This window comes from Corapipo altera, unplaced genomic scaffold (genome assembly GCF_003945725.1).
Source record: "Corapipo altera isolate COAL_440 unplaced genomic scaffold, ASM394572v1 2, whole genome shotgun sequence".
NCBI classification, from domain to species: Eukaryota; Metazoa; Chordata; class Aves; order Passeriformes; family Pipridae; genus Corapipo; species Corapipo altera.
Window position 1 is genome coordinate 13,408,955 of NW_020884890.1, and position 19,269 is coordinate 13,428,223.

At 39.4% G+C, this 19,269-nt stretch overlaps 1 protein-coding gene across 1 annotated transcript; it reads right to left on the reverse strand.

The window, feature by feature from the left end:
* Positions 1-1,002: 1,002 nt before the first annotated feature.
* On the reverse strand, positions 1,003-19,263 carry RRAGD (Ras related GTP binding D). The gene is made up of 7 exons (XM_027645084.1): positions 19,127-19,263; positions 12,318-12,613; positions 11,699-11,898; positions 10,618-10,732; positions 6,139-6,281; positions 4,206-4,354; positions 1,003-2,312 (listed from the first exon to the last, which is right to left on the reverse strand). The coding sequence occupies exons 2-7, from the start codon at positions 12,558-12,560 to the stop codon at positions 2,161-2,163; spliced, it is 1,002 nt and encodes a 333-aa protein (XP_027500885.1). The 5' UTR covers positions 12,561-12,613; positions 19,127-19,263; the 3' UTR covers positions 1,003-2,160.
* Between the last annotated feature and the right edge of the window lie 6 nt (positions 19,264-19,269).

Sequence of the window (19,269 nt, forward strand, 5' to 3'; positions counted from 1 at the left end):
AGAGACTATGACCAAGTGGTAGATCTCAACAAACTGAAAGACAAATCCATGGCCAGAAATTATGGCAGCCCTTCAATGAAAGTCCTGTGGACTGGAAACCTGCCAAAAGGTAGCTCTTACCCACCACTGCTTTGGTGAACTCTGAAAACAGCTTTTCATTACGTTAACTGAAAGGCTGGTCAGAAAAGCTGCGCTCAGCTAAGATGACAGGTGGTAACAGCACCAAAAGGAATTTGAACTCTACAGCTGCTGTCACTATCCTTCACACTGGGGTCAAGACCAGTACTTTTCACTATTACCAATGTTTCTTACCTTCCTGAGTACCTAGAACTGCATTACTTATCAAGTGGGTCTCTATGGAGCTATTGATTAGCATCTTTTCCTAAGAACTCCACGTACGTTCAGTAGTGCCAATTTGTTCCTAAAAAGCAAAGCCATGTGAATCAGGCAGCAATAAAGGGTTTGGAAACTACTGGTCTCCCTTTTGGCAGATGTCTGTGTGAAGAGCCTTTGCATTCACGCCAACTGGCTCTCCCAAATCGTGTATTCAGTATGGTACTTAAGCTTCCAGGTGTGCCCATACAGCATACAGCAACTCTGTATGTGCATCCAAACCACAACTTAGCCTTGCCTATCACAGGTTAAACCCTTCCTTGTTCAACAGAAGCCAGCAAGCTCTGGGGGCTCATAACTCACTGACAGACATGCAGCATTATGCCTCACCTTGGCTAAGACAAAAACTTTCAAATTCAACCTTCCCCCATCTCCAGAGCTACCTCGGCTGGTGGCAGATTAGCTATGAAAGAGGCACATCTCACGTAACCGGTTTCTGGCGTACAGAAAGCTGCCTCCATTCAGGTCAAGTTCTTCCCACTCCCAAGAGCTGCCAACAACATGACTGTGCAAGCAATTGGTTTGTAGCGGGACTGGTAAAAGAAAAGAGTTGCTCTTCTGACTAGGAACTATAATTTTGTATCACTAATTAAACAAAAACACTGGATGAAGAACTTGGAAAGCAAGTGTTACTTCATTTTATATTTGAGAGTGCTCTGCTGTCCTGGCCAATCCTGTGGTAAATCTGTCCATATTCAATATTAAAATAAAAAGTAGTGATGTATGATGATTACTAGAGCAGATAGATTGTCCAGTCCTCATTTTAATGGTCTCTTCTTGATTTCAGTCACAGATGGACCCCTGTTAGAGGGAATCAGAACCCAGTGCTCACATCTTTATGACTTCTTATCAGTACATCAGAACATCAGGGTGGAAATACATACAGAGTCTTCACTGTGCCAACTTTACATGTGTAGGCTCTCAAGACAAACTTAGCAATGTAACTTCAACTTACAAATACAACACACTTCTCTGAAGCCTTATAAAAATACCAGTGCAACATAGAGCCATTTTACAAAACAATTGTCTTTATAGAAAGGTATTTTAGTGGCATATGCTGAGGTAAATAATAAAAATAGACCCAAGAGAGGGCATGACCAGTGTTATGGAGAACTCCAGATGAAATTTGGCCAAAAGTCTGTTTTATAAAAGCTAGTATTTACCTACCAGTTATGATCCCTGGTAAGGTGCTTATTGCTGTAATACTTCAAAATTATTCTTCAGTTTACAAATTGAAAAATATACGAAATTAGATCTGTATGAATGTTAGGTATTAGCTGTCACAAATTTTAAAAGGCATTGTACCAAGTTTTCTTAATTGTTTACTAACCAATTTGATTGTAGCAGGTAAATAAACTACAGCATACATTTTTACCTGACACCATGCATCAAAATCACCATAAAAACTAAGTTTATCAAAGTCCAACTCCACAAGGAAAACATGAAAAAGTGCAAATTATGTACCCAGTATTTCTGTCACAGCTGTTTTTTCTTAATATGGCATGAAAAAGGTTTACAGCATATATTAAGAAAATTCTTACAAGTGTTCACCTCAATGTTTATATACACAACGTTTTGCTCAAAGTGCTCACTATATGAAAAAAACTGATTGGATAAAAATATTTAAACAGTGCTTTCTGAACGTTGAGGGAAAAGTCATATAATACATCAGTCCCGTTTGTTTTCCTCTTCACTCAGTGCAATGAGATGCAGAAGTCACATCAACTTCATAAAAACTTCTCTTGCCACGTTGCCAGAAAACCGTGGTTACAGTGGCATTCTTGGTGTCCCATTGGGAGTGGGTCTTTTATTTTTTTGCATGTGGCTTTGATGTTTTCGAGATCTTACTACTTTCATTCTTACTTCAAATACTTCTTGTATGGCTTTTCGAAAACAATGGAAATTGTAGTCTATTAATCCTACAGAGACAGAAATGTTTTACATATTAATAAAGACATTCATACAAATTAGGTAATGAAAAAATTGCTCATATTCTACATTTAGTGAAATACCATACTCTCTCTCTGGAGGTCATATTCAGTGAACTGTCCAGGCATTTTTTAATGCACTAAGCAAAAGCACATTTGATAAATACAAATAACTCAGTCAGCATTATAGCTTGATACTATGTCCAATATTAAATACACTTATTAATTTTAAGAGAAAACAAAAAGAAATTCATTGGCAGATATTAAGCTTAAACTTAATAAAGGGCTTTGAAGAAGTGCTCAATACACTAGAAGAAAAACTGAAATCTTCCATAAAATATGGTGTCATGTTGGAAATCTGCTTTACAGAATAACTGTGATAAAAATAAGTAGCATCTAGTAATCAAAGAATTTTCATTTTTGACAGTACATCAGCTTTGAAATGGATGCTTGATAGAAATACTACCAAATCTCAGCCATCTATACTTCATCTTACTTTGTAATTGAAAGTAACACAATAGACATGCTGTTAGATTACATACATACATAACAGGCAGATAACATTAGCATGTGAGTGGGCTGAATGTGATCCCACAGAAAAGCTGTAAAGCAATATTGGTAGTCAATCGGAAGACTTACTGAGTGCTACAGTTGTGTAATACCACAATAACCTCATTCAATGTTAATGCCATAAGCTTTCTTAACTCAAATACTGCAGTGTTTCTCACTTCAGTTTCCCTAACAGGAGATTACAGGTATTGCAAGTGGTTAAAATCCACTGTATTACACTTTGTGATTTTATTTCCCAGCAATTATTTTCCCTCTCCCAGACCAAATATTATGTGGAAGTCAACAGGCGTGAAAAGTTATAATAGAACTGTACTGTTAGAGAGTGCAAGCTATGAAGTGTCCCAACTATGCAGACACAACAACCTAATGCAGTTTTGGACAACCCCTAATGGGTGTTTATTGAACGTGGTGTCTTTTCTCAAACAGAGTTGTTAGTAGGTATGTGGAAGTAACACATCTTATGCTTACAGCAGAGAAAGGAAGTGACCACATCCCACATTCATTTGTAATAAAAGACATAAGGGTATGAAAGAGACATTTGATGAGTTGAAGTTTTATAAAAAGCTCAATGGCCTGCCAAGCAGCCCAGCAGACATGGTATGAGTGCTGTATTTACAAACACACCAACACTGACTAGTGAATTAATATCACAAGATGGGGAACACAAGCCCAGATCACAGCTTGTTCTTCTGATGAGTTCTGATCTCAGGACATTTCACTAAGACCATTAACTCAGTGAACATCATGCCAGTGAGCAGACAAATCATGAACTAAGCTTTCAGTGTTCACCCTGTCCCTTGTCAGAAAGATAACCAAGGAATTTTAAACACTTTAACTGCAAAATATGAAAGCTGCCTAGGTCTAAACATGCGACTTTCCAAAAGCCTCCTTTCAGATATAAAAAAAGCAAGAACATGTTTCTTTCTATCAGCCAGTTTCAATAATTTTCCCGTGGTTATGGCACACAAGCTGTTCTAAAGGTGTATGCTGGTGTCAACAGGTAAAAATCAATGTCAGCCAAGAGAAACTGAAACATTCTGCTGTTGCAGATGGAAGCTTTACTGCACTGGATGTAAATTTTCAAATGATTTCATATCAGAAAGTTGTCAAATACATTTATGATTTCATCTTATCTTAATGTCAGCAGAAATACTTCATGCTTTTAAACATGTTAGGTAAACTTTATCAGGCTGTACTTACCTTTAATATTTTTGATACAGGTAGAGAGTGTTATCAGCTAATAACAACCACAGTTATTCATTAACTTGCTAATAGAAGGGAAAAGCAATGCATTACTAGAAAAGGGAAAAATACCTTTTCTCTCGAAGCTTTCTTCTCTGACAAAACAAACAAGAGCGAGGAATTTTGTCACCTCTTTTAAATAAAGGACAGTTGTATTGTTCAGTTTTATGATTGCCATTGACTCTTTGTCATAAGGAGTTCCAGTGCCATCATCTTTAAGCCTAAAGAGCAATATTCAAACAAATAAACATAAAAAGATAAGCCACCAGATGAGCCAACAAAAGTAGTCCTACATTAGTTCTTTCACCAAATAATCTTAAAATTTATGGAATTTTCATTTTAACCTTTCAGGGAGACTCTTCTTCAAACTACACACTTTGTAAACTAAGAAGACAAAGAGATTAAATTGTTTATCCAATCACACACCAAATCTTAGACCTGCAGTTAAGAATCAGATTGTTTGACTGCCAAGTGCCTGAACCAGAGCCTTATTTTTTCCTCTGTTAGTTACCAACCATTTGCCATAATGCTGGTGGGTTTTTTTAATCAATGCACTATATTATGACTTATCTAAACCACGTGAAACAGTGAGTCTGTACTGATAATTCCAAAAACAGAAACCTTACTTGAGCAGTGGCAACTGATTGATAGTTTATAACATTATGAGACTTTGCTCATGAGATGCTGACTTTTGCAACATCGTATCATGAAAAGAGATTTCCCCTTCACAGATGATGTCATAATGATCACTGTATTAGTTTTTGTGCCTTGTAATTTTATCCTCATTCCTGAATGCACACACAGATATTGTTAAATGGATAGTTATTACCAACCTCACAGAACAATTACTCTCAATAATATATTAAAATGACAAGTTCCACAGATGCTCCAGGAATAGAGGACAAGAAATGAATTGTAATATTATGTCTTTAGTCTGTAGCTAAAAAAATGGCAAGCAGATTTCTGGTGATAAATGCTAAATGGCTACACAAAGACAGTGGTGGCATGACATATTGTGAATAAAGAGGCCCACAAGTGCTGTTGTACAGATAATTATTAAATGCACAGTCTTTTGAACTACACAGCAGCATCTTTCTCAGTACAAAAATCAGCATCCTTTATTTTATATCTCTGCAAAACAAGTTCCTATACAGTTACTGAAGTGACTACTACAAATTCTGAAACACGGTAGAATGTACAACCAGAAATTTTAGAAAGGTATTCAACAATTTGTTGTTCTTTTGAAGTTCTAATGCTTATTGCACATCTGCACCATGGCTCTCCCTGGTACTTTCTCCAAGAGTGCAGGAAGTCTATCAATGGATACAAATGCAAAGCTACCAAAGCCTGCCACACTCTAACCATGCCGTGCTTGGACCTCCAAGTGTATGCAACTTAATGCACTAATTCTTAATGTGCCCCTGCCTTTCCCTGGAATGGCTGGCATTACATTTGGCCAAGAGCCAAGCCATTGAAAACATAACTTGCAAGAAAATGTACATGACACCCCAGGAGATCTCCAGTTGCTCATGTATTAGAAGGAGAAATTGAAAAAAAACAACAACAGAAAAGTCACATAGGGAAAAGAGGACAAACAGAGAACTGAAGCAAGAGTGAAGCAACTCTTTGAGGCCATTAGAGGCCACTAGCTATTAAACAAAAATAAATATGGCCCCATATATTTTAAAACAGGATGCATCCTTCTGTTGACTTTGTCCCTGCGGAACAAAAAGATAATGTTTCCTTTCATTTTAGGTTGGTTTCTTCCAACTCTTTCATCCAAGTAAAATTAGAATAGAAAGAAGATGATCATAAAAAAGGCTCAGAAGGGATCTGTGCTTGTTGCTGGGAAGGGATTTGTACCTCAGAAGCCTGCTGTTTGTTTTCTACTTCTCCCCTGTCCTGACAAATTGCACATTGTTGTTTATGCCCACATCACTCTAATTTTGACGATATTCAGATTCTAGGTACACAGTTTTATGGAAAACATCCACAATTTACTTACCCATATATACAAGAAATGTCAATCACAACATCTATCATATCACAGCAGAGCTCATAAGTTTGCATATCCACTGGAGTACTGTCCGTTGCAATATAGATCTTACTGACTACATCAAATAAAAATGCTTTTTCAATCCCAGAATTCTATTTAAGAGAAGAAAAAAGAAAAATAAAGTGGGAGCCAAGTCTTCGAATTAACACCAAGCTTTTTTGTTCCCCTGCCTATTATACAAAAAGCTAGGCTAAAGAAGTAGAAGTTAAACTGCAATCAAGCTCATTTTGAAAGAACTGTACATACAGCACTGTCATATTTGTAGCAAACCGTAATGCTCACAGACCTTCCAAAAATTTCTGCCTCTGAGCAGACAATGCCTAGTTACACTCCCAAACTTCCCCTCTCAGGAACCCACCCCTGGAGAGATTACATTTATTTTCACTGGAAAATGCAGGGGTAGGGGAAAAAATCTTCCAATTTCAACCTTTTGGATTTTTGATTGCAGCAATGGACATAAAAAGAGAGCCACAATTTAAAGTTCTTCTAGCTGGACATGTAAGAAGGTAGAAACAAAGGAAAGAAAAAGGTAATGCACAAAGAAGGCAGTAATGTTCAGGAACAAATTTCTCAAGGAAATTAAAAAATTTTCTCATTGGGGTCTGTAGCTGTTCTACTGCCTGTAGAACATCTTTTAGGATCACAGGACAAAGACCAGTATTTTGAGGGTGCATTCACCTTTCATGTAGCATTGGTGGTTAAAGCCATATTTATAATGCTAAGGCTTGCTAAAGTGATGACAGCTATGTTCCTGACATCCTGCCAAGCTGATTAAGACTCTCTCCATACTGGAGATGTATCGTATTCACAGCCTTGAGAGGCTAGCAGGAATGCTAGCTCATACTCTTTGTGCAGATAAGGTCAACTGCCATAAGCTTCTGCTTCCTGGAAAAAAAAATGTGTACTGCTTCACTGAAAACAGTAGCCTTGCTTGCTGATATCAAGGGATTACACCTGGGCAGCTGTCCCAGCATGAAAAAAAAGGGCAATTTCCCAGTAGTGCTAAAGCTCAAACTATAAGATATGCTTCGGAATCCACCTATACAGCAAGTTTCTCCATCAAACCGAATTGTCTCCATATATGGGCTTCTCTTTCTAACATGGGTTTGGGACTGCTGCCAGAGCAGTTTTGTAACTACCAAAACCCACACTGAAAATCCCTAACGAGTTTTAATAGTTTCAGCTTCCTTTGTAGTTACAGAACTTTTCCTTTATCTTCTTTCTTTTCTAAGTCAACTGTTTAACACATAGTTAAGAGACTAAAGTGATGAGACTGCTTTCCGTATTTCCTGAAATACGTAGAAATTCTCAAGGAAAAACTCAAGGAAAAAGACCGAAATTGTAGAAACAATAATTACATGCTATATAAAATCAGGAAAAGGTGGAAAAAAGTACTATTCAAAGACACATTACATCATTAATGCTCAGTCAGGGAAAATGACGATAAGACAGAGCAGGTGGGTTCCTTATTAGAGAAAAAAAGGCCAACAGTGGCCTTATGCAGCTTAATGAAAGGCTGCCATTGATGTCAACGAGAGCAATGTCAGAATAAGCTCTACTTCTCTCTGGCATAACCCTACAGTCTACAGAGAAGATGCAATGTGCTACATGCAACGTGCTAGAAGCTCTATCAAGCACTCTGAATCGATGTAAGAGTATTCCATGGTTAATCTGAACCAAGAGAGTCATTGTGAAAAATCTGCAATGAATATATGAGATTTTATTTTGGACAGGTAAAAGCCATAAGATAGTTGAAATTCAAACATGTTTCTCAACTATACTGGGTGTGATGATGTAGAAGGCAGTTTCTATTCTTTAAATAGAGTGGGTTCAGTAAAACTGGTTGTATTTCTCCAATTCCTAGGTTAAGTAAACAGGCCTATCGTTTTCTTTCTTGAAAGTATGAAGAGTAAGCCAAGAATTGGTCCTAAAAACCAATTCTTGAAAGAACTTAAGAGAATATGTCCAGTCACATACAGTTAGGAATGAATTCTGGACAGTTATTTAAACAGGCCTTACAGCAAACAGATTTAATGAATTAATTTTAAGCACTACATTTCAATTTACTGATTACAAAATTTAAATCATTAAATGAACAGAACTGTACATAGTTTTGGTTTTACCATAATAATTAATTGTTTGTTTTTAACACATGCTTTTTAATAGCCCTCAAAACAAACCAAACAATCCTAAAACAAAAATCTACATTCACATTGTCACACAACTTGATTGCTTGGTAAGGCCATGGTAATTAAGAAACAGGCATCGTTCAATATGAAGCTTATAAGTATGTTAGGTAAGATTTACAGGAATGTACAGACCAACTGTTATTTTATGACTTAAAAGCAGCTACATTAAAGAATGTAGAAGCACTATTATCACACTGATGGTTCCTCAAATGTACAAGCTCACACACTGTGGTGGTATAAATTTAGGCAAAAGCCTGCAGTGAACTTAAGAGTGATCACAGATCTATTTCTGTAATCATCAGCTTTTTGTGTTGGAAGTCCCCATGGCATAAAGGAAAGCACATCCTCATGAATACTGCTGCAAAACTGAAAGCAGAACACGAATACACCCACACTTTGATATCCACCACACTGGCTTCCTGAGGTAAGGCATGACCAAAATCCATGTCAAGATCTGTTGTTACTAAGTTGCTAAGGTAAAGAGGCGCCCGCTAACTAATTCTAGGCTGGAGAAGGATGTTTAGTCTTGCAAACAGTCATTCCAAGTCTCTCTGTCCACAGATAGAAGGTGCTTGTAAAAACAGACAGGAAGCATGAGGACAGTGATGCAGCTACACCCGGCTCCAGGTTACTCACAAACTGGAGCCAAGGAACAGTCTGAGATTCTTTCCCCTACCAAACAGGGGAAATAAGCCCACCTCTCTCACTTTTTGGACTTCCCATTCATTCAAAGTAGTTGTTCTTCCTTACAAATTATACCTGATATTCTAGATATGATTGGAGGTGGGTGTTCCAGACACATGTGCAACTGTCATGTCATTCATGAAGCAGCTTGTGATCAACTCATGTAGTGATTTCATACAAATTCTTCACCAACTCCAAACAGTGAGGAGACCTCATAGAGAGATCTGACTCACAGTATGAGTGACTGAGGTGATTCTGGCACAAGGAGTACCATCACTCAGACAGCTTTCTCATTAAGACTGTAGCATATTCAGTATCTAATTTCTCCAAAACTTGTCATCATTCTTTCATTACTTTTCTGTCCTAAGTGGAGTTTGAGACTGGACGATAACTAGTATATAGTCCAGCTATTTTAGTAGAAATAGATCTTTGTAACAAACCATTCATTATGAAACAGCATAATTTGTTGCTTAGTAATAAGAGAATAAGTTTTGGAAAGACCTTCCTCTAATCCTAGTTCTGCCTTTCACATCCAACTTTTTTCTCTCTCCATTTTCACACTCTACACTGAGAAACTGTGAAGTCTAATTTTATCTTACAGGCTGTTGAATGACATTAAATAATTTCATTATGTCAAAATCACAAAAAGACACAATAAAACACCTTGCTTGGAAATTTCAGCTTGAGAAATTAATGCTAGGTGCAAGGCAAAAAATTAGAATACTGTGAGAAAGGGTGCAGTTTTAAGAGCCACTGTGATCTGATTTAATGGCCACTAAAACAGGGAGTTTTCCCTTTTCACAACCTACTCACTGTGTTCCCCGCTGCTCATTGCTACATGTTCCCATCTCGTACCTTGTGCCAAAACAAGAGCACGTTTGTCTCCTCCATGATCTGCTTTTAAACTAAATTAAACAGTGCATTAGTGTGTGTCATAGTGACTCCATGGTGAAATAGGTGAGTGTCAGAACCAGTACAAAGGAAAGGAAGGATTAGACATATGGGAAGAGCGGAGCAAGCCATTGCCTCTGCAGTGGTAAGAAGCCACTAAATATACAAAGCTCCCTAACTGGCCTTCAGAGTAACTGTGCAGTGAAAGTTGTGGTGGGCTCTAAAAATTTCAAGACATGAGAAACTTTTCTTCTTCTACAGAGTAGAATTAATTCTAGGAAACACTGTAGACAGTTCTACATGTGAGGTCAGACTAGATTATGTTCCTGTAAGAATTTATCCATACAAATTTTAAGTAAAACTTAAACAAATGCATGCAGCACAGACCCTTGCTATATTCAGATTAATGTATGAGCAGAAAAGTGATGGCTGTGTACCCATTTTATGTGATTCAGGAAATACTATATCTCAGCAGCTCAGCAACATTGTTTAATAGACAGGGAGGTGAGGCCAAGCTGCATGTAGGTGCATTTTAACTAAGTTCTGATAATTTCTCTGGGAGTTCACATTGCTCATGATCTCTCAGAAGGCAGTGAAAAGAGTATCTGAACATGCATGTTGGACATAGCCAAATCTACAGACAAAGTATATAATAAGTACTTACTGAAATAAAGATGTTAAGCAGGTTTTCCAGTGTTGGGAGCTGTGGAATCAGTTTCTGTACCACTTTGCTAAACGCTTCAAATATAGAATGATCATATATGCTTGTCAGATAAAAGCTGGAAAAAAATGTCACCACATTTTCCTTTTAGCCACATACTGTGAACATGATGTACCTTTCATAATATGAGTGAAATGAAATACTGTCAAACAGTAAGTGCCTACACTTCTGCAATTACTCCCTGTGACCAAATGTCACATTACAATTGAAGCACAGGACTTCCCATCTCTGTATCAGAAAAAAACCCCAAACCCTAGACTCTGAAAAACTAACCTGAATGTAGAATTTCAAGATGCAACTCCCACCTTGGTATTCTTACAAAAAATACTTTTCAAATTGAAGCAGAAGAGTATTACTGAGTATGTGTGTTGTGATCTACTTTTTGAAAGCTGTGGACCCATTTATCAATGCAGTGATGCAGTCAAATAGTCAAGAGCTCTAAAGAGCTAGCATTTTCATGGAGCAGGTCTCTCTTTTTAATATGTTTGTACTTGGCCTTAAAGTGCTAAGGAAGCCATGACAACTTGATGTCCTCTAGTTCCCAGTCTGCAGAAGTCCACTATTTTTCTGCTACAATAATCTCTTTATCAGCAGACATAAGGCAAAGATACAGGACCTGTCTTCCCAAGTGGCTCCAAGCAGGCTGCAGCAGTGAGAACTAGTGACTGGGAAGGCAGAGAGGTTTCAAAGAAGGCATAAGTGATGTAGTGGCCTATACACTCTATTGGCTGGAACTCTACTGATTGCTGCCACTGTCCAAGTAACTTATTTCAAGACAGTAGCTGCAGCAGAAACTGCTAGGACTCCAGCATACTTGTCATCTGCTTTTGAGCACATCTCTCCATCTTTCCTTCCAAGACAGCAATTAGAAATAAGACACTGCATTCGACCTGAGCTAAAGTATCTCTGATTATCCCTTTCCTTCATATATCAAAGGCTTGCTAGATCAAGAGAACAGAAAATGGTAACTTGTCAAATAAGCTGCTCTCCTCTTTAGGATTCTCAGCACAGCAGCTTTTCTCACCTGAGGTGAATCTTCTCCAATCCAGCATCTGCAAGGTCATCATTTGCCCTCTGGTGAATATCTCTCTGTGTTTCAATCTTGTGATCATCAGATAAACCATCCACTTTATGGATAAAGATTTCAAAGTTGATATCTGGATTCACTTTATAAGCTCTGGTCACAGTAAGATGCAGCCGAGCTAATGCTTCCATATAATCATCCTAATGAAGGAAAAAGAAGAGCTACAGCTTAGGAAAGATCTTAAAATAGATATAATACATTTTATGATACTTACTTTTAGATAATACTACAGCTCAACAACAGCCTAATTCTTTTATTTTTTATAAGTAGAAGCCTGTGCCTACATCTAGCATGTGCACCAATCTTATGCTGTCAGCACTTAGGAATCTAAACAAGAACCTTGAGATGTTAGAGCAAATTAGTTAATTTCTGAACATACTGCAGAGAGAGATTAAAAATAGCCAAGCAACTCTTCAAGTTTTAATGACTTCTTTTAATATGTGTTTGCGATGCAGATTATTTATTTGCTTTGAAAAAATCTATGCTTTCCAACCCATTTGTCTATTGCTAAAGGAAGAAAAGAGAAAAGTAGCTTAAAGCCCCCCCCTTTTTTTTTTACCTGAGAATCAATAACAAATATTAGTGCTCCAGTGCCTCTGAAAATCATCTCATAATCAAACGTAGGGTCAAAGAAGTCAATTTGCCCAGGAAAATCCCATATCTGAAAGTTGACAAAGGAGCTGTTGGAAACATCCTCTCTGCAGATCTTGTTTGTGCTCTCCAAGAACAGAGTCTCATTCGGCGACATTTTGTGAAAGACAACTTTCTGAATGGAAGACTTCCCACTTCTTCTCAATCCCATGAGCAGGATTCTTGGCTTAACTTCAGTACTGAAGGGATCATTGAAATCCAAAACTGAATAAAATCACACAAGAAAAGTATTATACTATGGCAATGTAATTAGTAACTGCCAGAAAACATGCATTTGACATTTACTTCCATGATATTTTCACTTGGATTTATGCAAATGTTACCAATTTTTAAGCTTAGAGAGCAGTGCTGCAGGCATTTCAACTTGAATTATTTGCCCTTCAGGCTATACTATCAGAAATTCTACTTCTCACCTTTAAGACAGAGGTTGCTCCGTTTGTATGTGAAAAATGTGTTATCGCACAGAGATATCCTAAAATACCTGAATTTACTCTAACTAACACTATCCCATGCATATTCTTCTTTAAAATAGCATCATCTGATAACAAATACCCTTGTCAACTGACAGTCACACAACACTGCTGGAAGAAAGGCATACGATTAAGTACCTCTGCGTATTCTTCCTAAGGCTACCTGAGGGCTTCTTTCCTCTAAAATCAATCAACCAATAAATAAATGAAATCACACATCCAAGGAGTTACAGGAAGATGACAACTCAGCAGGCACACAATTCTTCTATGTTGGAACTTACAACACAGTCCTGAGCTCATGAGGAGTTCTCTTCTAAGGTGCTTAGAATTTCACCTGCTGTTGAAAAATCTGTGTTACAATCTGTAAAGGTTTGTTGTCCAATAAATAAGATTAGAGCACATCATCGGCCTATTTGCAAAACAAAGGCCTGAGAACACAGTGATTTCATTGTGGTACCTACACCAGTTTGAAACTGGTACTACTTTTTCTGGTGCTGATAACTTATATTAGAATAAAGCTAGTTACAAGAGTAAACTATACTGTTATATCTGTAAGGACATGAATGTAAAGCTATCCGTACCTGCAGCTACACCAACTTTAGCTTCAGGTATCTCTAACCAAAACAGCTACAGTAGTCTCAATTGCTGCATTTAGTTGGCCTATAACTTTGAAATGTCCTTTGGTGCTGGGGTGAAAACAGCACTGTCCTTAGATATAAAAAGGTTTCAAACACCTCTGTGATACTCTGTCCACACTGTCAAACACAAGCAACGCAAAAAAACTGAGTTGTCAATGATAAATCCACAGAGTGTGGCTCAGAGTACACAGTGGTCAGGTTTAACATACTGATCACACAATAAGCTAAACATATTAGCAGTCAGGCAGACCTCCCACCCATTGCACTACAGACTATTCAACATACTTCAGAGCACAACTTAATTGCCTTTCTTTCTCTTTTTCTGCTGGGATAAATTTTGGAATTGCAGAAAATTGGCACACATTTATTCATATGCATCATTTCTGCATATGGCCTGCATACGTTAAGTGATCAGCTTTACTCCTAAGTATGAAAATCCAAAACAAGAAACCTCAGCAACAACAGTTTGAACCTGTCAATTTATTACATAGCCTTATGGGCCAAAAAACGTGGAAAGCTTGAAGGAATCCTTTGCCTAGGAGCATGTTTTGCACCCAGGGGTGGTGACCACATCCATCTTCTTGTGTCCCTCAAGCCTCACTCACAACTTTCAGAAACAAAAGAGCAGAATATACCTGCCAGGACAGCACAGAACAAGTGTTGCAAAAAGTGTTTGTGCCTCCCGAGCTTGAGTTACAGAGAATTAAGGCTTCTCAAACTGAAGGTGTTAGCATAAAACATCCCCTGGCACCATCTACTGGCTTGTGAGTGGTTGTGCCAGTCTCACCAGTGACAGACAGGAGTTTTCAGCTCATTATGGGTGGGATCCTGTCTTTTTTATTTCAAGACATTAGGAATGCCTTGGCAGCTATTACCACTTACTGTGGTCTTGTCAATTATCACATATGAAACACTGCCAGGCAGGAGCAGCGCACAGGTAAAACTCCTTCAAGCAGAACATCGACAAGGAACTCTGTAAGAATCTCATCCTCCAAACACAGCAATGACCAACTTCTGCTGCTCCACAGACAAGAAATTTACGAAGTAATAAACTGCAGTCTAAACGCTGCTCTGCTCTTCCTATCGACCTGAACAGTGATGGTCTCCTGTGGCTGCCAGAAACACGTGCCTACAATACTTTGCACCTACAGAGAAATAATAAACATCTTCTCTAGGACAATGTAGCAATATTTTATGTTGCGGTGGTAGAGTCTTGTCAAGAAAGCAAACCAAAGGTACAAGATTTAATGGTGTCTCCTCCATCGCACTCTGTCCTTTAATGCACAAATTTTCCACAGCTGCCAAATGCATAATGACAATTTCATTAATATGCTTATATCCAAACATCGTGCAATTTGGCCATTAGAAGGGAAAATAATGTATTCAAAGTTTTACATGGACTTTATAAAAGCATATAATGAAGAGTCTTCTGGTTGAGATTTTATTGCGTGTTTCGAAAAATTAAAAAACCTCCTGTTTGTTCTGTACACATCAGGACTTACAAAGTCTAATTTACTATGGATTTGTACTTTGCGTCCCCTTCCTCTTCCAACCACAATAACACCAACTTCCTCCTGTGTGTCTTATGACATATCCTCCAAATAACAGATACGACATGCTGTGGCTGATCTGGAGCTCAGCATATGCTGGTTGGCTAAACCACGTACACGTGTACACTGGTTTGCCAGCTGCTGCCACGAAGAACACACAAATCTGCTCGCCCATCCCTCTGAGGACACTTCATTTAGGTTTCCCCTCTCTTCTGAATGCCGGTTTTCATCAGATTTGTGGGAATTTAATAATCTTTGAGACATTGTCCATTCATATTTGGTTGGACAGTAGTTTCCAAGGTTCTGACCATTGATGAGACAACCAAAAGCTAAATACAAAACTCCCTTTTCTTTCAGAAACAGACTAAAAACTCACATATACCTAAAGAAATATTTTACATAACTTGGAGTTTTACACTGTTGTATTAAATTATTCCAGGCTGTTATATTTTCATGGATTTTAATGCTTACTGGAAAGAAATTGCTTTCTATTAAAACCATACTAAAAAAAATAGAGTTGCAAGTGCTAACAGAGATACCTAGGAGAAGAATGAAGACCAGCTCTTCTGCTAGTAAGACTGTTATTTAGCTTTTGAAATTCTGCCAGTTCAGAGACAGGGAAATGTAAAAGAGTATCATCCAAACCTGACTAGATAGCAAGGCTTCTATAGCACTTCCCTCTCAGAGAGAGTTAAGAGATTACCTTATATGTAAAGGAATTGGACGATGTGTTGCCTGCCCACATTCCTCTGCAGGAGTACATGACAACTCCTTTTTTAATTTGCCATAGAAATGCCAGCAGATGTATCACTGCAACTTCCCAGACTAGGTTACTAAGTGAGATCATAATATGCCCAAGAGAAACACTAAACTCTTCTCTATTCTGTAACAAGAAAGATAATTTTCCCTATTGTGAGATACAACACATTTCCTGCTTCATTCACTTTTGAAAAAAGTGTTGTAAAATGCCAGTCTTATATCAACATGCATAACAACAGCCCTTCATATTTCAACTTTTCTAAGCAGCCATAAAAACCAGAAGCCATGTTGGTTAGAGCCCGTATCCTTTGAAGTATTCACAAATGAAACTCAGCAACCCCAAAAGCACTTTCCCCACAGAGAAGCATTCAATTCCTTACAAAACTTCTGTTCACTGCAGTTGTGTCCTTGCTTATGGAGTGCATTCTGCAGGCATTGCAACACGCAGAAGAGCACAGTTCTGAGGAGTTGAGAACTGCCCTCAGTAGTCCTGACCTGTCTCACCAAGATGCATACTTCTAACATCTCCTTTATGCTATTAGAGATATATATTGATAACTAAAATAGTTTTTGAAGCCCATCCTGAATTCCAGATCAATTGCAATTGGTGACTATCAGTGCTTTGCAGGCACATGTGATGGGATGTCACATTCAAAGGTACATTTGTAGATCTCACCAGCTTTCAAACATCCAAATAAAGCATGACAGCTTACCTGTTCAAGTGGCATCAAGCCAAAAGGAATTATTTAGCTTATGTTACATCCATAAGGTAACAAGCCTCTAAGTCTTATTTTGAAGCTAATAATGATTTTTTCTGCCCACCAAGGCAGTTATATTATTTTTAAGTTTTAACCATTTTTTGTAAAGAAGAATTAGCAGTCCCAAAGTTTCCACTCTCACCTTCAAGGCCATTGATCCTGTAGCATTTCCAGTACTACTGTGACTACAGTATTTGCAGCACTTTAGAGCTTTGTCAAGACAACAGCCTTACAAAACACACACAATGAACATCTTCAACGCTAACAGATGGCCTGAGCCTAAAGAGTTAATAGAAAAAGCTTATATGAAATGAAGAAGGCTGTTCAGCTACTGTAGGTTCATAAACATCGCAGAAATGCCTGGTGGAAGGAAATTCCTGTGGCTAAAGAAAATACTCAGAACCAGAAGACCTATTTCCATGCTGCCACAAGTGCTGCACTCTGCAATGGTATGTCTTAAAGCTACTTCCTTGGATGCTCTGCTGAGAGTTTCCCGCTTCTAAATACTTCTTAATTACATCTATAAAAAAATACGACTAGGCTTTATGTAAATTTTAGTGCTTTAAGGTCTCTGAATATGACCCTGTGTGTAAAGTAAAAATAAGAGAAGGACAAGAGCCATGGTTTCAGCATTCAGGCTGGAGACAAGTATCCAGTATGGGGTGAGAGATGACCAATGTGAAGTTTTGAAATCTTCCTCATGCTTAGAAGAAGAAATTATGATCTCACTTTAAAGTTTGGCTTCTTGCTTCACTTTTAACAGCCATGCATTGAATCTGTTCTTCTTATACTGCCCTTTCCATTCTTTCTTTGTGGAAAAGTAGAGGCTGTCACACTGAATTTTGGACTACTTGCTGTACACATACTCCAGAGAGAGGACAGAAACTGGGAAAAGGAAAGCCCCTTGCCCTGCAGCCCAGTATTAAACTATACACAGATCCAAATCCCAACCCTTCCATTTCAGATGCTCTAGGCCTCTTTCTCCAGAGAATTCCAAACTAAACAGAAAGCCAGGGGATCTGGACTATTAAAATGGACTTTGTTTTAATCCTGTGTAAAAAATGTCTCTACATGGACTGTCTTCTCCTGCTATTCAGGATGTAAAGATTTGTTTCTATTACGTACAATATTCAATTGCTATGAAGAAGCAATTGAAATTTTTTAAAGTCTAACAAAGTTCCTACTGAAAAATATCCAAATTCCTCTGAGGACAGAATATGGACTACTTCTTTACAGAAAATACTGTGTTAGTTCAGCACTAAAGAAACACATTAAAATACATTCTCTTTGCATCAAAATGAAGGCAGTTCTTCAGCAGGTTCAAGTAAGACTTTATTTAGTCTCAGCTACAGTTCTTACATTCTAGCATTCCCACAGTATAAGCCATGAAGGCTTATACTCAAAGCACTGACCTTCCTCCCCTCCCCAGAATTATATTACTCAATGCAGCACCTCCCATGGCTGCCTGTAGGACTCAGCCTTTAACAAGAAGGGTTCTGCATGCTAATATCAAAGTAGACTTAAAACACGTGGCCTTTTATTATGCTCTTATAAAAAAGCAATTCTTTTTTCATCCTGAGATACTGAGAGTTCTCCAAGCTCCTTTGTGAAATATGTCTCAGAAGAATGAATTCAGGCTCTGAATGAACGCAACAGGCTGAGCTGGCATTTCCTTTTTCTATTGAATGAGACTACTTTTCCTGGTAAGCCTGTCCTTCATAGCATCACCATCCATACTGACACAGATACTCAGAGAGTAACGTGGGTCCCCACAGGCACAGACGGACAGGAGACATTTAGCAGAGCCTGCCAGTGTGGGAGTGACACCTGCAGCTGCCGAGCAGCCTTAGACACAGAGCTGCGTGTGGCAGCTGCCTTTTATAGCCTGACACCCAAACCCCCCACCTCCTTGGCACACTCAGGCCACATCATCAGGCTGTGGTCTCTAATAACTAATAACTCTCACCCCAGACATGGAGAATACTGAAGAGATATTACACACACACATTTTGCCTGCACTCCTTTTGCCTCCTCCCTCTTTCCCAACGCTTCCTGCTACCTGTCAGCCTTTGCCCTGCTCCCACCTCAGAGCTCCCTGCTCTCCCTGACCCCACGGCAGCACCCCACGAGCACCCCGTCCCCATTCCGGCCCTTCCCATGGTCACCTCCGCAGCATCCTCGCTCCGCCCGGCCCCTTACCGCCCACCCCCGGGCCTGCCCTCCCTCCGCACTCCTCGTCTGCCCCGCACCGCTATCCCTGGCTCCCCTCGCCGCGTCCCAAACCCCGCGAGGAGCCTCGCCTTCTCCCTGACCCACATCCGCGGGTAGACAAACCTCACCTCCCGCCGGCCACCGTTCCGGCCTCACCTCAGGGCCGGCCCCGCCTCACCCCACACCCCCACTCGCTGCCGGTCGCTACCCCGCAGCCCCTCCGAGCCCGGTGCTGCCCTCCGGCTCCCCGGGAGCAGCCGCAGCCCCGCGGCGGCTGTTCCCCGCCGCACCCGGTGCCGAGGCCGCCGCGGCCGCCGCGGGCGGCACTCACACGCCTCATCGCCGCCGCTCTCCGCGTCGCCGTCCGAGAAGGACTCGGCCCCGTCGGCGTAGCCCGCCAAGCCCACGATCTCCTCCTCCTCTTCCTCTTCGTCCCCCTCTTCCTCCTCCGGCAGCTTCCTCGGCACCTGGCTC